At 48.5% G+C, this 17,927-nt stretch overlaps 7 protein-coding genes across 7 annotated transcripts; 4 read left to right on the top strand and 3 right to left on the bottom strand.

Moving 5' to 3' along the window:
- Positions 1-514: 514 nt before the first annotated feature.
- FTJAE_3304 (tubulin-tyrosine ligase) lies at positions 515-4,488 on the top strand (the record flags this gene model as incomplete). The annotated part of the gene is made up of 4 exons (XM_037349587.1): positions 515-1,157; positions 1,634-1,682; positions 2,102-3,390; positions 3,959-4,488. The coding sequence occupies 4 exons, from the start codon at positions 515-517 to the stop codon at positions 4,486-4,488; spliced, it is 2,511 nt and encodes an 836-aa protein (XP_037209696.1).
- Positions 4,489-5,178: 690 nt separating this feature from the next.
- FTJAE_3305 (polygalacturonase) lies at positions 5,179-6,363 on the bottom strand (the record flags this gene model as incomplete). The annotated part of the gene is made up of 2 exons (XM_037349588.1): positions 5,179-5,643; positions 5,692-6,363. 2 exons carry the CDS (start codon positions 6,361-6,363, stop codon positions 5,179-5,181), a joined length of 1,137 nt encoding a protein of 378 aa, XP_037209697.1.
- Positions 6,364-8,524: 2,161 nt separating this feature from the next.
- FTJAE_3306 (taurine catabolism dioxygenase) lies at positions 8,525-9,821 on the top strand (the record flags this gene model as incomplete). Its single annotated transcript, XM_037349589.1, has 5 exons — positions 8,525-8,690; positions 8,740-8,975; positions 9,014-9,097; positions 9,149-9,318; positions 9,377-9,821. 5 exons carry the CDS (start codon positions 8,525-8,527, stop codon positions 9,819-9,821), a joined length of 1,101 nt encoding a protein of 366 aa, XP_037209698.1.
- A 439-nt stretch (positions 9,822-10,260) lies between these two features.
- Positions 10,261-12,013, top strand: FTJAE_3307 (carboxylesterase; the record flags this gene model as incomplete). Its single annotated transcript, XM_037349590.1, has 6 exons — positions 10,261-10,427; positions 10,481-10,656; positions 10,705-10,752; positions 10,800-10,984; positions 11,036-11,380; positions 11,429-12,013. The coding sequence occupies 6 exons, from the start codon at positions 10,261-10,263 to the stop codon at positions 12,011-12,013; spliced, it is 1,506 nt and encodes a 501-aa protein (XP_037209699.1).
- Positions 12,014-12,111: 98 nt separating this feature from the next.
- Positions 12,112-12,914, bottom strand: FTJAE_3308 (uncharacterized protein; the record flags this gene model as incomplete). The annotated part of the gene is made up of 2 exons (XM_037349591.1): positions 12,112-12,577; positions 12,628-12,914. 2 exons carry the CDS (start codon positions 12,912-12,914, stop codon positions 12,112-12,114), a joined length of 753 nt encoding a protein of 250 aa, XP_037209700.1.
- Positions 12,915-13,616: 702 nt separating this feature from the next.
- FTJAE_3309 (HECT-type ubiquitin ligase-interacting creD) lies at positions 13,617-14,811 on the top strand (the record flags this gene model as incomplete). Its single annotated transcript, XM_037349592.1, has 3 exons — positions 13,617-13,660; positions 13,707-13,850; positions 13,902-14,811. The coding sequence occupies 3 exons, from the start codon at positions 13,617-13,619 to the stop codon at positions 14,809-14,811; spliced, it is 1,098 nt and encodes a 365-aa protein (XP_037209701.1).
- A 121-nt stretch (positions 14,812-14,932) lies between these two features.
- On the bottom strand, positions 14,933-16,895 carry FTJAE_3310 (transcription factor; the record flags this gene model as incomplete). Its single annotated transcript, XM_037349594.1, has 3 exons — positions 14,933-14,962; positions 15,043-15,154; positions 15,217-16,895. 3 exons carry the CDS (start codon positions 16,893-16,895, stop codon positions 14,933-14,935), a joined length of 1,821 nt encoding a protein of 606 aa, XP_037209702.1.
- Positions 16,896-17,927: the final 1,032 nt, after the last annotated feature.

Consider the following 17,927-nt stretch of genomic DNA (forward strand, 5'->3'; position numbering starts at 1 on the left):
AATTTCTCTTCCATACAGAGTAAATACTCGCTCAATGAAACGATCTGCATTGCTAATTATCCTCTATAAAAGGGCAAATCTGTCGCAATTCAATCAATAAGCCGTACTAAAATTAGCCTAGCCTCTTCCTCTCCTTGACAATACAACCCGCGTATCGCGGTCACGAGGTGAAACAATCCGCGGTTCTGGGACGGCTCACAGATCAGCTTGCGCCGAGCTTAGTGGTAGCGTGGCGTTTATGCAGCGTAAATTGACATATCAGGGTGCGCTAAAAATGTCCTTAACATGTCGCTATCCGCGCTTTGATAGCAAAAGTGGTTTCACCAAGGCTAGCTCAGCCCGGCAGTAGTCGCTCGGCTTGGTAATGTGCCAGCTGTCATTGCGGTCAGACACTGGGATAAGCTTTTTAATGTAATTCATAACGGGTACTCCGAGACGTCATCTGCATACTTAAAGTCTTGGAAGGATTCATTGTTGTTCTATGACAAATATCGTCATTCTTTACCTTGTCACAATGAGAAATCAGAGCTTTTACCCCCCTTCTAGCGAGGACATGCCAGCTCCTCTCAAGTTTCCGCGACGCACATCGTCCTTGCGTAATAAGCGGCCACTACCTCACATTGTCACAATGATTGAGCCTGAATACAACAGGCAATTGTTCACACTCCACGAATGCGCCGACGATGCTTCTCGGTCTTATCACAAACGAAGCTTCTCCATGGGTTCATCACGGACGCCTACAAGCCCTGGTCTCGTCGAGTCGCCCTACAGTGATGTATCACCGACACTTCGTATGTTCTCAACGTCATACGTCATGACAAAACCGCAAGGCAACTCTACCAGCTATTTCGATAGTTGCGTCAGAAAAACTCGCCAAGTAGTCCATCCCAGCCAACAGAAGCCGCAAGGAAAAGTCCAAAATTGGCTCTCCAAGCTCCCTAATCGAAGGGAGTCGCCCTTTGAGGAGAAAAGGAGAGACGACGAAGTGTGCCAAATATCAAAGCCTAGACAGCCATGCCCTGTCGCCGATGCTTCTACATCTACTGAAGTTGAGAAGCAATTTCTGGATCTGGAAGAAGACGACGAGTCGGAAACCTCCGATTCTGAGGATACCGGAGACCTTGACGGCTACCACGAGGCTCTGTTCAGGTTTTCAGGTACAAGAAATGATTGCAGGCCAACATTTCGGGCATCGATGCGACGACAATTTCCGATCGATCGAGAAAGAGAAGCGCATCTAAAGATGTTCTGATACGACCAAATGAGGCGTCGAAAATGAATAGGACTCAAGCGACTGGGGTTCAATGGGACATTTTACTTTGTTGAGGGTTGGGTTGAGAAGTAGCATGCTGTCATGATGAATTCGATGCCGCTGCAGAATCACGGCCTTGAAGATAAAAAATTAGATTTCGTTATTTCGTCATAAATTGACGTCTACAATTTGCAATAGACGAAAAGTTGAGAGGGATAAAATTAGTTAGACTTAGGAAAAACAAAATACTTGAACATGAGCGCCAAGAATCAACGTCTCAAATCACGTCACCAAGAACATGACAAGCGACTCATGAGCGCACAAGAAAAAAGTTTTACGTCTAAGTATTAACTCAAATGGGCCATTGAAATCATGTCAAAGCGATCAGTGATCTCGATTTGGGCCCTGGCATGACCCCTGACAAGAAACGGTGAGCGCAACGCCGATCATGCATTTTAAAGAATATCATGAACTTCATGATGTTGCTTACGTTTAACAACGCAACGCCCAATAGAACATCAACAAAATGTTTGATTGAGTGGAGAATCTTAGTAAATACCATGAATTGTTCTCTTGGCAATCACTTTTCAAATATTTTCTTCAAAAGGACCGTGAGCATGGTGTTTAAAAGGCACCTCTTGGCTCTGGTCTTGTTTTGGAAACGGAACCCTCTCATCAATCAAGTACGTACTTGGTGATTGTTCCTAGAATAATTATTATCGACTCTATGGAATCGAGACTAAGTCGCCTACCAATTCCTCGTGAAGCTGCCCTCCCTCCAGAAGAAGGCTTCATCACTCGCTGAGATATCATCCAAGCCCGATTAAAAATGCACGTTTACGTCCACAGCGCCAATCCTTGGCTGGATGGCCATGTACAAGAATGCATCAAGCGACATGTCCCAGATGCCATCTGTCATGAGAAATTCACCGATATTCCTGAGGATGCGGATACTGTATATCAGCTTCTCAACGGATGGGAGCTTAATCATCACTTTGCAGTACTGAACAGATCCAAACATGGACTCCTCAACGCCTATCCCAACAGCGATGCGTTGGCTCGAAAAGATCACATGGCAAGTGTCGTGGATTATTGGATCACCAAAAGACCCGAAAGCGTGCTTAAAGGTCATAGTCCCGCGACCGTGAAGTTGTCCCTCGACTATAGCGAATATGTTGAGGATGCACTGGCTGCAGCGGATGATTTGACACTTCTGTACTCTCTTGAGGACAACGAAGCAAAGGACTCGTCGGAACGAGATTGGTGGATTTTGAAACCTGCCATGATTGATTGCGGCCATGGGATTCGGATATTCAGTACCATTGATGAATTGGCGGGTAATCTTGAACTCGCTGCCGACATCTCTGAAGAGGATGAAGAGAGCGAAGATGACGCTGAAACGCCGGATACCAAGTTCGAAAGCGACGATAGCGCTGAGGGTTTCAAGCCAAGTCTGTCGGCACCTGGACTTGATTCGCTAGACGCCCTTATCACAGCAACCGGAAAACTCTCCATCCAGGGAAGCAACAAGATACAGGATCTGGTCATCGACGAACATGAGCGCATTCCATCTGCACTTCTCCGGGAATTTGTCGCACAGCAATACATCGTTAACATCCCACCTATCGATGGTCGAAAGTGGCATGTTAGAGCCTACGTTCTCTCCGTCGGCCGTCTAAAAGTACACGTCTTCAACGAAATGCTCGCTTTACTAGCACTTGACGACTACGAGCCTCCGTGGAAGAACCCCACTCTCAAATCATCCTTGACCAACACCGCGCTCCAAGACGAAGAAGAGTTCACCAGCAAAGAATCCATGAGAGACTTTTGGAAGATCGACGATGATCTACTCCCCGGTGACTGGAAGAAGAGCATCTTCGATCAAGCTTGTCAAATCTCGGGAGAGCTACTCCGCGCAGCCGCTCACACAATGGCTGATAAGTTCACGCCACTGGACAAGTGCTTTGAGCTCTTCGCCATTGACTTCCTGACCGATTCAAAAGGAACAGCGTGGTTATTGGAAGTCAATGAAACACCGGCGTTTTACGAACAAGGTTACGCGGGTGAACTTGCGCAGCGGCTTATGGAGTCGTTGATTTGTGTGACGTTGGAGCATATGGGGATGGCTGATATGGAGAGTGAGAGGAATGTAGAGGCGAGGGGGAGGATGGTGGAGGTTTTGGATGCGACGAGGGAGTTGGCAAAGAGTAATATTACGGAGATTCTGCCGGGTGCTTTATAGAGGATTAGAATACCGTGAAGACTTAGTAAAATGGAACAGGGCTGTGGATAATATAGTGACAGATCTGATCAATCTTAAGATTGATTAGCCAAGGTAAACAAAATCGGCTCTATAGCCCCATTCTATTTTACTAAGTCTTTACGGTAGTAGAGTTTATATATCTTGCTTTTATGACTTAGTGTATATCTCCAGGAGTGAAGAGGCAAGGCTGAAGCTTAGAGATACTTAGATTAGAATTACTTTGTTGTAACTAATCTTTTATTACTTTATGATAAATAGGCAGTCCTACCGCGATCTCTCCTGCTTTGACTACAAGCGCCTCTCTTCCTTCCTCCATTCTCATACGCCTGGATGCCTTTTTCTTCTTCCATCATCATAACCATCATCTCAACTATTAACATTTCTAGCCAAAATGAGCACCGCATTCGAATTTAATACCGCAGACGCCCATTAAATCTTCGAAGTCATCGGCTATTCGCGCTTCACTGAGCAGTATCTTCCCGGCACGATACACAGCCCAGCCGAAGACCCCGTCCTCGACTTCCTGGGACCGTTTCCCAACCCCCTCGATCGTATCCTCCTACGGTGCGACGTGCAGTCTCTCTTCAATCTTCGACAAGTGAACTTGCAGCTGCGGGGAATAATAGCCAGGTCCCTGGCATACGGGGACATCACCAAGGCCCTTCCTCTGTACCAGGCGATCCTCGGTACACAACATGCGCAGCGCGTGCTTGTCATTGACTTTTGGGTCCTGATCACCACAATGCGGTGTAACGTCTGCGAGGAATCCGCCATGCTCATCAGCATCCCTGAATGGCTGCGGCTTTGCCATACTTGCGTTGAGACTGGCGAACGAAATGATAGCGGCCTAGACCACAGACTCGGCGTTTCCAGGTTTGTACGATTGAACACTTTGGCAGAGTGGCTAGCTTCAGGAAGAGCGATACCTACCCAGTCCTGGGTCAAGGATTACGGCGTCGGCTTGAAAGGCTAGAGGCAAGATATCGTAGAATACAGTAGATTCAAGCACCTCGATGGAGGAAGAAGGTCACGCTCGTGGGAGAGCTTGGCCCAGTTCAATTACATGGTGGTATGCGCAGTACCCTACGTGGACCCGGATAACGGAAAGACCGAGTCTGGGATTGCGTGCAAAGGATGCATGCGCGGACCCCCAATGCAGCCGAGCAGAGAAAACGGAATGGAGAGGGTTTACAGCCGTGAGGAGTTCATGGAGCATTTCCAATGGTGCTACAGAGCGCAGTTGTTGTGGCAGGCTTATAGTGAGGAAGACGCAAGCATTCCCCTTACCGCCACAAATTTTGCACTGATCGAGAGAGCGATCTCTGCGGTTGAGGCAAGCCTGGCAAATGGGTAGTTTCCACTACTGGAGTATCAGCTAGAGGATGTGGTTTGGAATTGACCTCGCCCGTTGGACTTTTCCTCTCCCTTCTTTCGGTTTCACCGGGCGCTTTAGAGCAAAGGGTTACGTATCAGAAATTGATGAATAGATTGTTTAAAGTTTGATGCTATATATGTACACAAAGATCAAGTGTCAACGCCATCGGGGTATAGAGTGCCGACGTGAGTTGAAAATTAATGGGGTTTCCAGAAGCTTCCAATACCAGGCTCACACACAGAATGAGCTGATGGAAGACAACCGACTCCTGACTCAAAAAGTCACGATTTAACAAGAAGCGACGCTGGGAACGTTCTTGCAGCTATCATACTTCTTACCACCAGTGACCTGAACATTCTGCCAAGTCCAGTCCTTGCAGCCCGAGCTTCCACAGACAATAGCAGCATTCTTGCCGCTGGACGAAACACCATTCTTGCCCTTGATGTTCTTGAGGGTGAGGCCGGTGATGGGGAGACCGCTGGTGGGCTCGCCGTGGAGATCACCGCCGTCGTAGTTCTGCTCGATGAGGATGCCGTACTTGGTGATGCCGGAGAGGGTGATGTCGGAGTATGTGACCTTGTTGACCTTGCCGGTGGTGTTCTTCATGGTCTTGACGCGGATGCCGTTGGCGGAGTTGACGACTTGGGAGTTGAGGAATTGCACGTTGTCGACGATGTTGTCGTCGCGGCCGCCGACACTGCCGATGGAGAGACCGTGGCCGCCGTGGCAGTAGCCGTTTTGGAAGATGATGTTCTGTTGAAGTCAGTGAGTTGTTCTTGGAGAGGTTTAAGAGTGGCTGACCTTTCCGGAGTTGACGGCAACACAATCGTCCTGGTTGTAAACCTTAGCACCGGTGATGGTGACACCAGTGGAAGAACCGATATCAAAAGCATCAGTGTTGTGACCGCCCTTGGAGTCACCATCCTTGTTATCAAGAGTGAACTGGTTGATAGTAAGACCATTAACACCATTGATGCTCACAGCCTGAACAGGAGTGTTCTTGACATAAAGATTGTTAATCTTGGAGTCAGTAAGCTTATGCGCCGCAAAGAACTTGGGCTTCGTAATGCCACTGTTTCCTCCCTTTCCATCCCAATACTTCTCACCACCAGCGTTAAGCACAGCACCAGAGCCCTCAACGGTGATCTTGTTTCCCGAGATCTTCATCAGAGGACCCTTCCACTCCTTGTACCCCCAGGTAGTAGTTCCCTTGAAGATGACCTTGGTGTTGTCCTTGAGCTTGCTGAGGTCCAGGGTCTCGCCGCTGGGGACGGCGACGTTGTTGAGTACGATGGTGGCGCACGCGGCCTGCGACTTGCTGGCCTTGGAGGCACCGTCGGAGCCGGAGAATGTGCAGGACGTGGCGCGCTTGGCGTAGGCGTGGACGTCCGGGGCTTGGGTTACTGCTGGGGCGGGGACGGCGATGGCGCTGCCGGCCAGGGCAGCGAGGAGAGCGAAGCTGAGCTTGGTCATTTTGAAGAGAGAAGAGTGTAATGAGTGACGAAATAAACGAATGTACTTAGTGAAAGAGTAACCTTTGACCGGCAAAAGGAATGTGATGATCTTGTGTGTGTACTACTCCTCTTCTTCCACGCTACCTATATGCTTATATATTCCCCGAATCTTGAATGCCCAGCCAAGCGGTCACCCGTTATATCCGAATTCTATGTTTCCAGAAAAGACTCTATTCTCTGTATTTTACGGAACACGATTATCCTCCAATCACGGCTGGTGCCCAGACTGTCAACGAGCATCGAGTTTAATGAGAAGGGTGACTTGAAGCCCCATTAAGCCAAATGCCACCGTCTACACTCCGTACGCGGGTTCCTTTCCTCATGATTGGCACGAATTACGCGTGTGGACCTGGCCCCTGGGTTGACAGGTGGAGCGTAGAAGGCCGATTATCCGGAGTAGCGCGATATGCCGTGCTTGGCAAATCGGGAATGTTTCCGGTTCATGTTTCAGGTTTGACTTTTGGCAGAGAAAGAGCCTCACTGAGGGAAACGTCACTAGGGTTCCAAGGTCAGTTTTGTGTTTGAATAAGCGTGTTTAGAAGTATGGTGAGTTTAGTTTCGAGATAGGCTTTGTGTACACGAATGCGACGTTGCGTTCGAGGGAAAAGCATCGGCCTGGCATGATTCAGACATCGCGAGATACAATCGTATAACGGTGAGTATCCTGTAAAAAATGATGCTAACATACAGGGCTCTCCCTGTTTTCATCCGCGGTACATATCCGCATCCATGGCCGCGGTGTTGCACGCGCTTATACCCGACAGCTATAGGGATATTTCCCAGCCATAAGGTTAAACGCTTGTAATCTGTCATCACCAAGTAATGCGCTGATTGGACCAGAAAATTAAGCATATAATCTAACGTTAGGTCATTGACCGCGCCAACTACCATATCCTATGAGACGTAGACTATGACATAGAAGCTCAGGAAAGTGGAAAAATCAAGACTTGGCAGCATACTGTCTCGCCAAGACATCACGGCACTCAGACGCGAGGAAATAAGCTAAACGGCCAAGGAAAAGTGGTCAGACGTTGGGGCCGATTATCTTATATCTATGGGGTCGTGAGATTGGGATCCTGCCAAGACTCATACTCGTTGGCGAACCTATGAACATACGGACCACTGATTATGATGTCTTGCCCTACTCCCTTAACCCTTTTCTATTTTTTACTAGGCGACGAGTTCTGAAGTGCAGTGGAAATGAGAAATCAAAACTCATTCGTATGGCTAGTTCCGTTCAGTAATCTTTTGTCTATACTGAGACAGACTGTCACACTTCCTCACTAGATTGAATATAGTGACAAACGTGTTCTAGGGATCGAAAGTCCTAAATATGCATAGTCCAATCATGGAAGTGCTTTTGCATGTGCACCTATGTACATCCCAGGGTCCCTCACAGGCCTTGGGCGGCTATGATGTAACTATGAGCAAACTACGCACAAGTCTCCCCGATAATAACAAGGCCGCGAACTTTTCTAGCGTCAGAATGGTGACAGACAAGACTATGCTTTCTTTTTCCTATGTTGTCTCATTTCTTATCTCTTCCTTCTCGCGTCAACTATCACTTTGTCATTGATGTGCTACAAGGGCATCCATGTGCATTATGAAACGGGAAGATGCACAGCAAGACCCCCGAGCCAGTAAAATCACACGCGGAGGGACGCCGAGAGGGGAAGCGCTTATTCCTTTGGTGTCGGTCCCTCAGGATTGGCTTGTGTAACACCAGAAGCAAGGACCAAGTACCTCGCGATGCAGGCCGTGACGAAAAAAGTGATCATTCCAGATGGAATCATTTGAGGAGATGAGAGGTTGTGATAGGGGTTGGGCTTTGAGTGCTGGCACCACTGAGGTTGATGGCCTTGATGTATGATGATCGCGAGGCTTTTCGAATGAATCACCACTGTTCTCCTTCTGTCATGCATCTATGGCTGTCGTGCCGAAGCTGAAACAAGAAAATAGGCATATAACTCCAATGTTACATGGTAGGAATGATATATATCAGCTGTTCGTTCCTTTCGATGTCTTGAGCTTTCATCTTTTCAGACACTCTTCTAGCAGTATACCTTACCGTCTTCAATAAGACCTATCGTATTCCTAGCAACAGGCCCTCAAGGCCTATAATGCCCAACACTATGGAATTGTGTTACGGAACCAGATCATTCCCTCAATCAATCGATCTCCCCGGTGCCTGGCACGGTACTCAGTTCTCTGACGAGTCAGACTACGTATACCATCTCAGCTCCCAGGAAGTCGAAGAGATCGAAAGTGCGCTTTCGCACTTCAAAGGTAAGTTCTCTGAAAACATTGTACTAAGGAGGATCTGATTTAGTAATAGCCCTCGGCCTGGACGGAGACTTGATCTGCCGACAGAACTTCCCACTTCCGACAGTCGGCAAGACCCTCGATCGCATACGACTAGATATCCATGAGGGGAAGGGTTTCGGTCTGGTCCGAGGTTTAAACCCTTTAGACTACTCCGCTGAGGATTTGACGATGGTATACCTGGGAATTCAGTCGTACATCGCCAACCTTCGAGGTCGACAAGATAAGACGGGCAACATGTTGGGTAAGGTACACCAACGGGATACTGCACATGAGCGCTGACAAAGTTCGGTTTGACTGAAGTTCACATCCTGGCCGACAACTCTTCTAATGTTTCTAGTCAGCATCATCGCCACTCGACATCAGAAATCGTAAGTGGGACTTTCCAAGTTTGAGTCCGTGGCTGATAGACAATCCCACAGATGTTTCACAACGAGGAGTCCGGAGACATTGTCAGCTGGCTGACAAGGAGCACTGCAGCATCCGGCGGGAGATGTATCATCGCTTCAGGTTATGCGGTATACAACATCCTTAATCGATACCACCCAGAATCTATACGCCAGCTTTCCCAGCCGAAATGGGTATTTGCAAAGTAAGTCAGCCCCAACTCATCTTTGTGCTCAGAAAGATCTCTGATAGACACCATCCAGCCAGGAAGGTTACCCGAGACCGATTTTCTATTACCACCGCAACAGAATCATGCTTAACTTCGGCCGAGTCCCTCTAATCGGCAACGCGATCCATCCGCGCCCAGCTCATCTACCGCGAATCTCCATGAAACAGCTCAAAGCGCTGGAAGACATTGAACGCGCAGCTAGAAAGGTTCAGTTGGAGATTGAAACGAGACCCGGTGATATTCACTTCATTAACAATCTCTTCATTCTTCATAAACGTGATAGCTTCAGGGATGGTGATGAAGTTGCCGAGAAGAGACATTTGGTCAGGATGAGGCTTCGAGATGATGAGTTGGGATGGGATTTACCCGAGAGTCTGAGAAAGGAGTGGGCAGATGCGTTTGGGGCAGGGTCGGATAGGCTTTGGCATGTTGACCCTATGCCGGAAGGTTTCTTTCCTTTGAGATCGTATCCGAATTAGATGATAAGGCACCGAGGCGAGGAGGAAAACAGGAGCAAGCGTTAGATGGACATATATACGGAGTTATGTCTATAGAATGCAGGTAGAATAACTAGACCACTGGAGTTTTCTTTCTCCGATATAGAGCTCAAAACGTTGTTGAAGTTAGTCTTTGATCCATCATTATCTTTTCTTGGATTTACTATGAAGCCATCTGTGAGTATCTACTTTGTCACAATAGCCATTTCCGCCTTCAAGCTATTATACGTATTCATAAGCCATCTTCAGTAACTTTCTGATGTATCGGCGGTGCTCCAAAATGGAGTCGCGGTGTTGACCCCACATGACCCGGAGACCCCTCTCTCGGGAAACCCACCTCGGATATGGCTCATTGACACCCACTCCACCCAGCAAAGACACTACACAACATCAACTTCGATCCTGGTTACCGAGAGACAATATGACAGCAACCATTTCTCACGAATCATTGAATGCCACACTGACCGGCCTCCGGACCTCGGACGTGATTCAATTTCGAGGCATTCCGTATGGCCGTATCCCGCGCCGATTCGCTGCGCCCGAGAAACTGGAGAGATATCCCAGATTTCTCGACTGCACCAACTTTGGGTATGGCACCACAATTCCAGTAATTTGAAGCATAAAATGACTGAAACCACCAGACCTCGATGTCCGCAAGTCGCTGTCGATGTTGGACACTTGCTACGCATCCCTCCGGAACATACGTTCCCAGATGAACCGGAGGATGAGTTCAAATGCACTAATCTAGACGTCGTATTGCCGGACAGAGGTCCTGACTTGAGAAACTCCGATTTACCCGTCTTGGTCTGGATACATGGTAAGGTCGTTATCGAGGCGGTATCAATAGAAGCTAAATGAAGAACAGGAGGCTCACAAGCCGTGACGTTTGGAAGCGCTGCATCTGGAGTCTGCGGTATGGATACAGCTCCAATGATGGCATGTGCTGACATATTCCACCAGACATGAGTAAAATAGTAGCTGATTCCCCCCGATTGGGGAAGCCCATAATCGTGGTATCCGTTCAGTACCGACTCAATGTCTTTGCTCTTGGTAATGGACAAGGGCCTCCGAACCTAGCTCTTCGTGATCAAGAACTAGCTTTGCAGTGGGTTCAGGAACATATCGCTGGCTTTGGCGGTGATCCGGTACTCCAACATCTCAAGCCTAGAAGAGCAATCTGCTAACAAAACGTGCAGAATATGATTACTCTAGCGGGTGAGAGTGCGGGTGCTATCTATTGTCACGCCCACCTCGTTGCAAACGCACGCGTGCGGCAAGTCATTCTATCATCCGGCTCACTATTCTTATCTCCTCCTCAGCCTCGGCAAATGGTAGTAAGTTTTCGGGAAACGATTTCCGCGAAGCTGAAGGAACTGGATCAAACGCTCGATCTGGAAACGGCATCTGCAAGTCAGGTTGTCGAGGCAGTCAGAAGATCTGGTCTGCAATCATTTTTCCTCGAATGGGAAGAATCCTTCAATGCTTGGCAGACCAAGACGGGCTGTGCAGAGAGATTACTCCTCAGCGACGTGACGAAAGAGGTTAGTGAACTCACAACTTTGGGATTGACTGTACTGATGAGTGGACAGGGAGCTATTTACCAAGCTGGAGTATGGGCAACGGACCCAGACGACATAGCGAAGGCCTTTGATGCTTCGGAGCAATATGGCGACGAGCTCAAGAAGCTGTATCATATTTACCCCGACCGGCCTTCATCTTGCAAAACTGGGGCATTGGACTTTATTAACGACTACAAGTACCTGCTACCAGTGCAGCTCCTCGAGAAAGCCTTCAAGGACGCGAACAAGTATGCTTTCAGATGTCTGATAGACGAAGCAAATCCATGGCAGCCGTCAAGCGGAGCTCATCACGCCGTCGACCTCGTTCTCTTGTTTGGCGGCTTTGATCTGAGTTTCGCGCCTAGTGCTGAGCGGGTTGGTCAGGCGATGCGCGAGTCGTGGACCAAATTTATCTCCGGGGACGAACCATGGTCTGCAGCGGCGGAGAAGTATTATGGTTTTGGTCCCCATGGGAGTTTGAAGACTCTTGAAGACTGGGAGGTTCAGTCACGCAGACGCCTTGGGCTAGCGGAGAAGTTGAGTGAAATGGAGAGTTCGTTGTTGGATAAGACATCTCGCGGGCTCGCGGCTGGGAAAGTGAGTCTGTTGAACTGATACATTGATTCCAAATGTATTATCTGATTACTGCAATCTAAGCCTCCACGGCCATGGGTGTTATTCTCTCATACCGTCCCCTCGCATCAAAGTCACCCTCATAAAGACGCCATCAAAGACCGAAAGCGTGATCGTTTCCTCGCCGCCGGTTGCTTGCGAATCGTAGCTACAAGAGCCATAAGACTCGATACAACAGTGATATCAAATATTGGCGTAGAGTCAACTGGAAGAAGGAGAACTCCGTGGCTGTAAGATGTAGGTAGATCGCTCTCAAAGCCCTGGTGATGATAGATCGCTAGTATCGAACCATCGTCATCGCCTTGTCGTTCCCTATCCACCAGTTCATAGCGCAAAGGTCCCTTCTCCGCTGGGTGAACTTGCCAATCAAAATGGCGAGGAGAATTTCCGGAGTCTCGATCTATGCTCATGTATGGGTATCGGATGATTCTCTTTTTCGTTTCCTTCTCCGGCAGAGGGTAACATTCCCGTGCTATAAGTTCACTAGAGGAACCTCCCGAGTGTATCTGCAACGTAACACTCCCATCCCCATTAATCGGCGATGATCTACCAATCTTATCAGTATAAGCTTTCATCCCCACACTCATCAAACTTACACCTCCGCATCCAAAGGGTCTCGACCCATAACCCTCTCAGTAATAGAAACACTAGCGTCGACGTCTACCAGGAACCGAGCGTTGTCACCGGCATGATACCCGCTAGGCTTTCGAAGAAGGCATAGCTCCACCTTGTAACTCTCCGAGCCCATGGGATGAACACCCACTTTTTCGGAATATTCCTTCGAGATGTCGTAGATCGCGAAATGGGAGGCTGTGTCGTCATGTTTGGGGATGTAAAGCGCTTTGGTTAAGGGCGCGGGGACGTGGGATATTATGTCGAGCATGTTTACGGTACTGCGTGGTCCGTGGTGGAGATATGCTGAAGAAATGTCAAAAGCCATTTGGGAGCAAGATATTTATTTATATTCTGTGGTGAAAAAGCCGTTGGGAGTTTTCTCCGATTCTAAACTCCAGATAAGGAAAACAAAAGAAGATCCATTTTACTTGTGACGTTTTATCAAAGCTTGATCTCATGATCAGTCGCTGCCAAGACGAACTAAACAGTTTGTATAACGTACATAGCCACTCATCACAATCACAATTACAACGGACATTTCCTGATAATTTCTAATCGAAGATGAGATTGCTATGTCCGAGTGGGGCTGACAAGTCCGATGCTAACGCAACTCACGAAACTTCCTATTTGGGTATTAAGACGGTGACTAAGAATAGAAGAGTCCGATTTTATCGGGGATGACATGTCCGATTTGGAGTAAGCACGGCATGTGAATGGCTTCGAAATCGGATTTGGCTGGGATGGTTTTGGGGGTTAATAAAAGCCACGGTCCCATACTTTTCCACCGTTAAATTTGGTTACATTGATGAGATGCTAAGCTGACATCGATTCATCTGCCACTGGTGCCATTTCAAGCTCGTCTATAAGTACCAAGACTTTACTTCATCTTTCATCCTCCTGGTACTCCACGGTTGAGCAACATCATCTCGAAATCATCACCATGTCCACCAAAAAGTCAATGCGGTCCATCATGGCCAGAATAACAGGCCAACACCGCCCTCGCCTTACAATACGGTACATCTCCCAACTCCAATCCTCCGACCCCTCGCTGACCTTACAGACCGGACTACGATTACGTCTTCGTCAGCGGAAACGGCGAAGATGCAAAAGGCCAATATCTTCGCGGAAAGCTATCGCTCTTCATCCCAGAAGGACAAAACATCACCAGCGTTCATCTAAAGTTGACTAGTCGCATGTGGCTTGGGTAGGTTCATCCCGAAGAGAGGCTGACGCGGGAGCTAACGGTTACGCTTAGAGATCACAAGGTTGACGCCGAAGAGGCTGTGAAGTGGCAGCGGGGTGAAAGCACAGTTCATCAATGGGAGCCATTCAACGTCGTCGATAAGATCGGAGAGCCGTTCAAGAATGGCAAGAATTTTGAGTGGCCTTTTGAGCTGTTCATTCGAGGGGATCAGGCGGAGTCATTCAAGGGCTGTACGCGATGCAGTATAACATATCTACTGGAAGCTTGGACGGTTGATGGGCATTCGTCGGATAGTTTCAAGACGTTCTCGCCGATAAGGATTATTCGTACACCCGGGTTCTCATCGTACGAACTGATGGATCCGACAACAGTGCAGGGGAAGTGGTCAGAAAAGGCGGAGTACAACGTTTCCATTCGACATCGAGCGATTGCACTGGGAGGGCTGATTCCTATCGAAGCCAACCTTGCGCCGCTCGACCCGGCGGCGAAGATTACCAAAGCGAGGTTCTTCTTGCGGGAGAAGCACGATGTGGAGAACGAGTCTAATGCAGAAGGGCCTGGGTATGAGGGACAGAGGATAGTGACGGAATGGCCGTTGGAGTTGAGCGACGAGCCTCAGCAACGATGGCAGCAATGCTTGCACCTCCCAATCGCTGTGAGGAACTGTTCACCTGACTTTTCAGTCTGCGGAGTGTCTATCACACATTCCTTACACTTTGAAGTTACGGTGACCAACAATGGTGTCACGACGGAGGAGGAGGTCTCGATGCCTATACATCTCTTCATCTCGCCAGAGTTGCCAGTGAATGGCTGGGGTGTTTTCGTGAGGGAACATGTGATCGCGGCAAAGGAGGTTAAGAGCCTTTTGGCAGAGGGCATCAGTGTTCCTCCGAAATACTGCAAGGGGGACTTTGTGGTAGAGGATTATGAGGTCCCGCCTCCAGCATATAGTGAAGCATGATGGGGATAGTACTCAGATGGGAGGGACAATTTATTGAATGCATATAGCTGTGAGATTATACCACGGATATGGGCGAGCGTCTGCTTTACCTACGACACCAAAATTAATTACTACCAATTTATCAAGTCATCATCGTCGTAGCATCATCAGTCTGTGGAGTGATGTAAGCTGAATCCCAGAGTTCCTACTCCAATTAGTGATGCCCTCGACAAGCAATACGTCATTACTTACCCAGTCAATTCCATCGGGCCTAAACCAGTCGACATTGGTCGCCCAGTCTTCGAACCTAAGCTCGACGTCTTCAGGCAAGGTCGGTGCAGGATCTCGTTTCGAAAGATAAGATCTACTTAGGTCAGTCTCCATTTTTGATGATTCAGTTGGTGATAACAGTCTGGGACGACTTACCGAAGACAACGAATAACACGATAAACACTCGAACAAGCTGGACTCTTCATCTTAAGCGCCTCCATTCTCGTTATAGCAGCATCAACGGCAGATATATGCTCCGTCAAATCAGAGGTATCAGGCATATCAAGCATACATGAAGTCAACGCCACAGCTCCATGAAGTGCATTGCAGCTAATAGCGCCCTTAACAAGCCAGCGATAGCATTTTAATCGAGGCAGTTCGTAGAATTGGTGATGAACATCAAGCAAGGCAAGACCTGACTTGATGCACTTGTCCCGCGATTCAGCGCGGAAATGGCTTGCCTTGGAGCTGTGAAAAGGTCGATGAAGAAGAAGGTAGAGTTGATGCGCGTAGGTTTGGAGCATACACCAATGAGCATAGCCCGCTGTGTTGAGAATACTCCGACGACCGTTTACGAGATATGCGGCATCCCATTGTAATTGCTCTTTTGCTACAGCCGTGTCGTACTGATGCAGTATTGTCATGTTCAGTTTGTCATCGCCAGAAATATGAGAGCAAATTTGCGTCGAAAGCTGGAATAGCCGAACTTGGAACTTCAGGAGTGATGTATCGGTAAACTCGCAGGGCGAATCCTTAGGCGATTGCTTTATACTGTGTTCCTGGATATCTTTGTCGTTTACCCACGCCGGCATTGTCGCTTTCATGTTCAACAGGAACGTGAGGTCGATGTCTCTGAAGCAGAGAGCTTGGTAAGTATGGATGATCAAGATGCCTGCCCAGCAACGGCGCCGGCGCTCTTGCTCAATATAATTCGGTCCTTCGATGTCCGTGTGGCAGCGCAGAGCGATGGCGATGTTGAGTGCACTGCCGAGAAGTGCCCAGCCGTACTCAGGTCCTTCGTTATGAGATATCATATGAACCAGGATAAGAAGAGCTTCGAGAGTGCTCAGATCATGGCGAACTAGGAATTGATCTTGTGAAAGGGCCGTCATAGCTGCATTTCGATACTTCTGCGACAATACCGATAAATCTCGTGGGATGGTGGTGTCTTGCCATAGCACAACAAGCCCGGCGTCTGTTGGCTCAATTGTTTTGAGAGTCAACGAGATTATGGCGAAGAGAACAGCCAACCACGATAAACTTGTCTTCTCGGGGGCTCCTAGGAAGTCCAAATATTGGGTCTGGAATGTTGGACCATGGAGAATATGGAACAGTGACGAGAGTGTTCCGAAATAGCGGCAAACCAAATACTCCGTCACAGACGTCGGAGGTAAAAGCGCAAGCAATTCAGTGATTGGAACGCAAGGCCCGAAAGACAACGTAACAGTTGGATTCGGTGAGTCCGGTATAACACTCCTCTCGACAGATGGCCGACGCAGAATATGATCCCAACGCTGCTGTATCGGCTCAGGCGTCGAGCTCGGAGATGACACTGTCTCCGTTACCTCCACGGATTGAACCTGTATCTGCTGCTGAGGCACTGGCTCAGCAACCTCAAGTCTAGTCCTTCTTCGCTTCTGCGGTCCAGTAAAGTTTGATCCATAAGCACAAGAGTCCTGCCAGCCTCGTTTGAGGCATGTAGCGCACGGTAATCCCCGGTCGCATTTGAGCTTGGAGTGTCTGCAGGGATCGCAGTTCAAGGGTTTTCTGGGGCGGCGCTTCTGGGCTTGGCTGCGGTTTGGGGAGCTGGAACTGCTCGGACTTAGTTGTTCCATTGTTAGGTGAGTATGAGAGCATGAATTGGTGGAAGGGGGATTGTGATGTGATGTCCGAGAATTGAGATTGAAGAGTAAGCAAAGCAAAAATCGGAGTCGGGATCGGAAATCGGATTTAGGCTGATAGCAGTGATTACGTGGGGTGCTAAGCGAATCAGCGCGAAGCCCTGTCAAGATCGGATTTGTCGCGGGCTCATAACAAATTGGACTGGTTACCCGGAACCTCTCGAATAAGATATGTGCCAATGCTCATTATCGGTATGAGGCTTAATCAAAGCCAAGGCACGGTGAGGGCGGTACGACATCTGTGACTTTTATGTTATGTTCCTTCTAGAATGCTGATACATGTGCTCGATAGAGACATGAGACAACTGTGGCATGGCGGTCAGTCTGAAAAGAAAGCCCTGTGGCTTAGCGGAATCTGCCTCACTAATGAGGAGAAATCCCGTCCCTCAACACCAGTTCATTATTCTGCCTTGTCGCCAGATGGTAGGCATACCACACGTAGATAGAATAACACAGTCACGCAATGCCTTTCTTCCCCGACTATTAATTGTCCTTCCTCGCCTCGTCTCTTCAAAAATTTGCTAGGGTCTTTCTGCCCAGTATTGTTTCTATCCCCTCTCTCCGATTGGTCTTCGAGCTCTGCTATTGCTCTTGAACTGACCGATCGGCATTATGGAATTCCATCAACATATTTACTTGCCTCTGGACAAGACCAAAAAAAGCATCAGGTTACTGCAAATCAATCCATCGCAGCCGAATGATGCCTCTCTCACATCTACCCTAACACCTTTTATCGTGGACGAAAAATGTCCGCCCTACATTGCACTCTCATACACTTGGGGTAGAAGGCCGCCCAAGCACGAAATACAGGTCAATGGCCACACCTTTCAAGTTAGACCCAACTTGTTATCAGCCCTGCGTCAGTTACCGGACTGCAGAGGGAGAGTCGACGCCAACTATTTTTGGATCGATGCCATCTGCATCAACCAAACGGACACGAGCGAGCGAAACCACCAAGTCGCTATG

Source organism: Fusarium tjaetaba (genome assembly GCF_013396195.1).
Source record: "Fusarium tjaetaba strain NRRL 66243 chromosome Unknown NRRL66243_c0000063, whole genome shotgun sequence".
NCBI lineage: Eukaryota > Fungi > Ascomycota > Sordariomycetes > Hypocreales > Nectriaceae > Fusarium > Fusarium tjaetaba.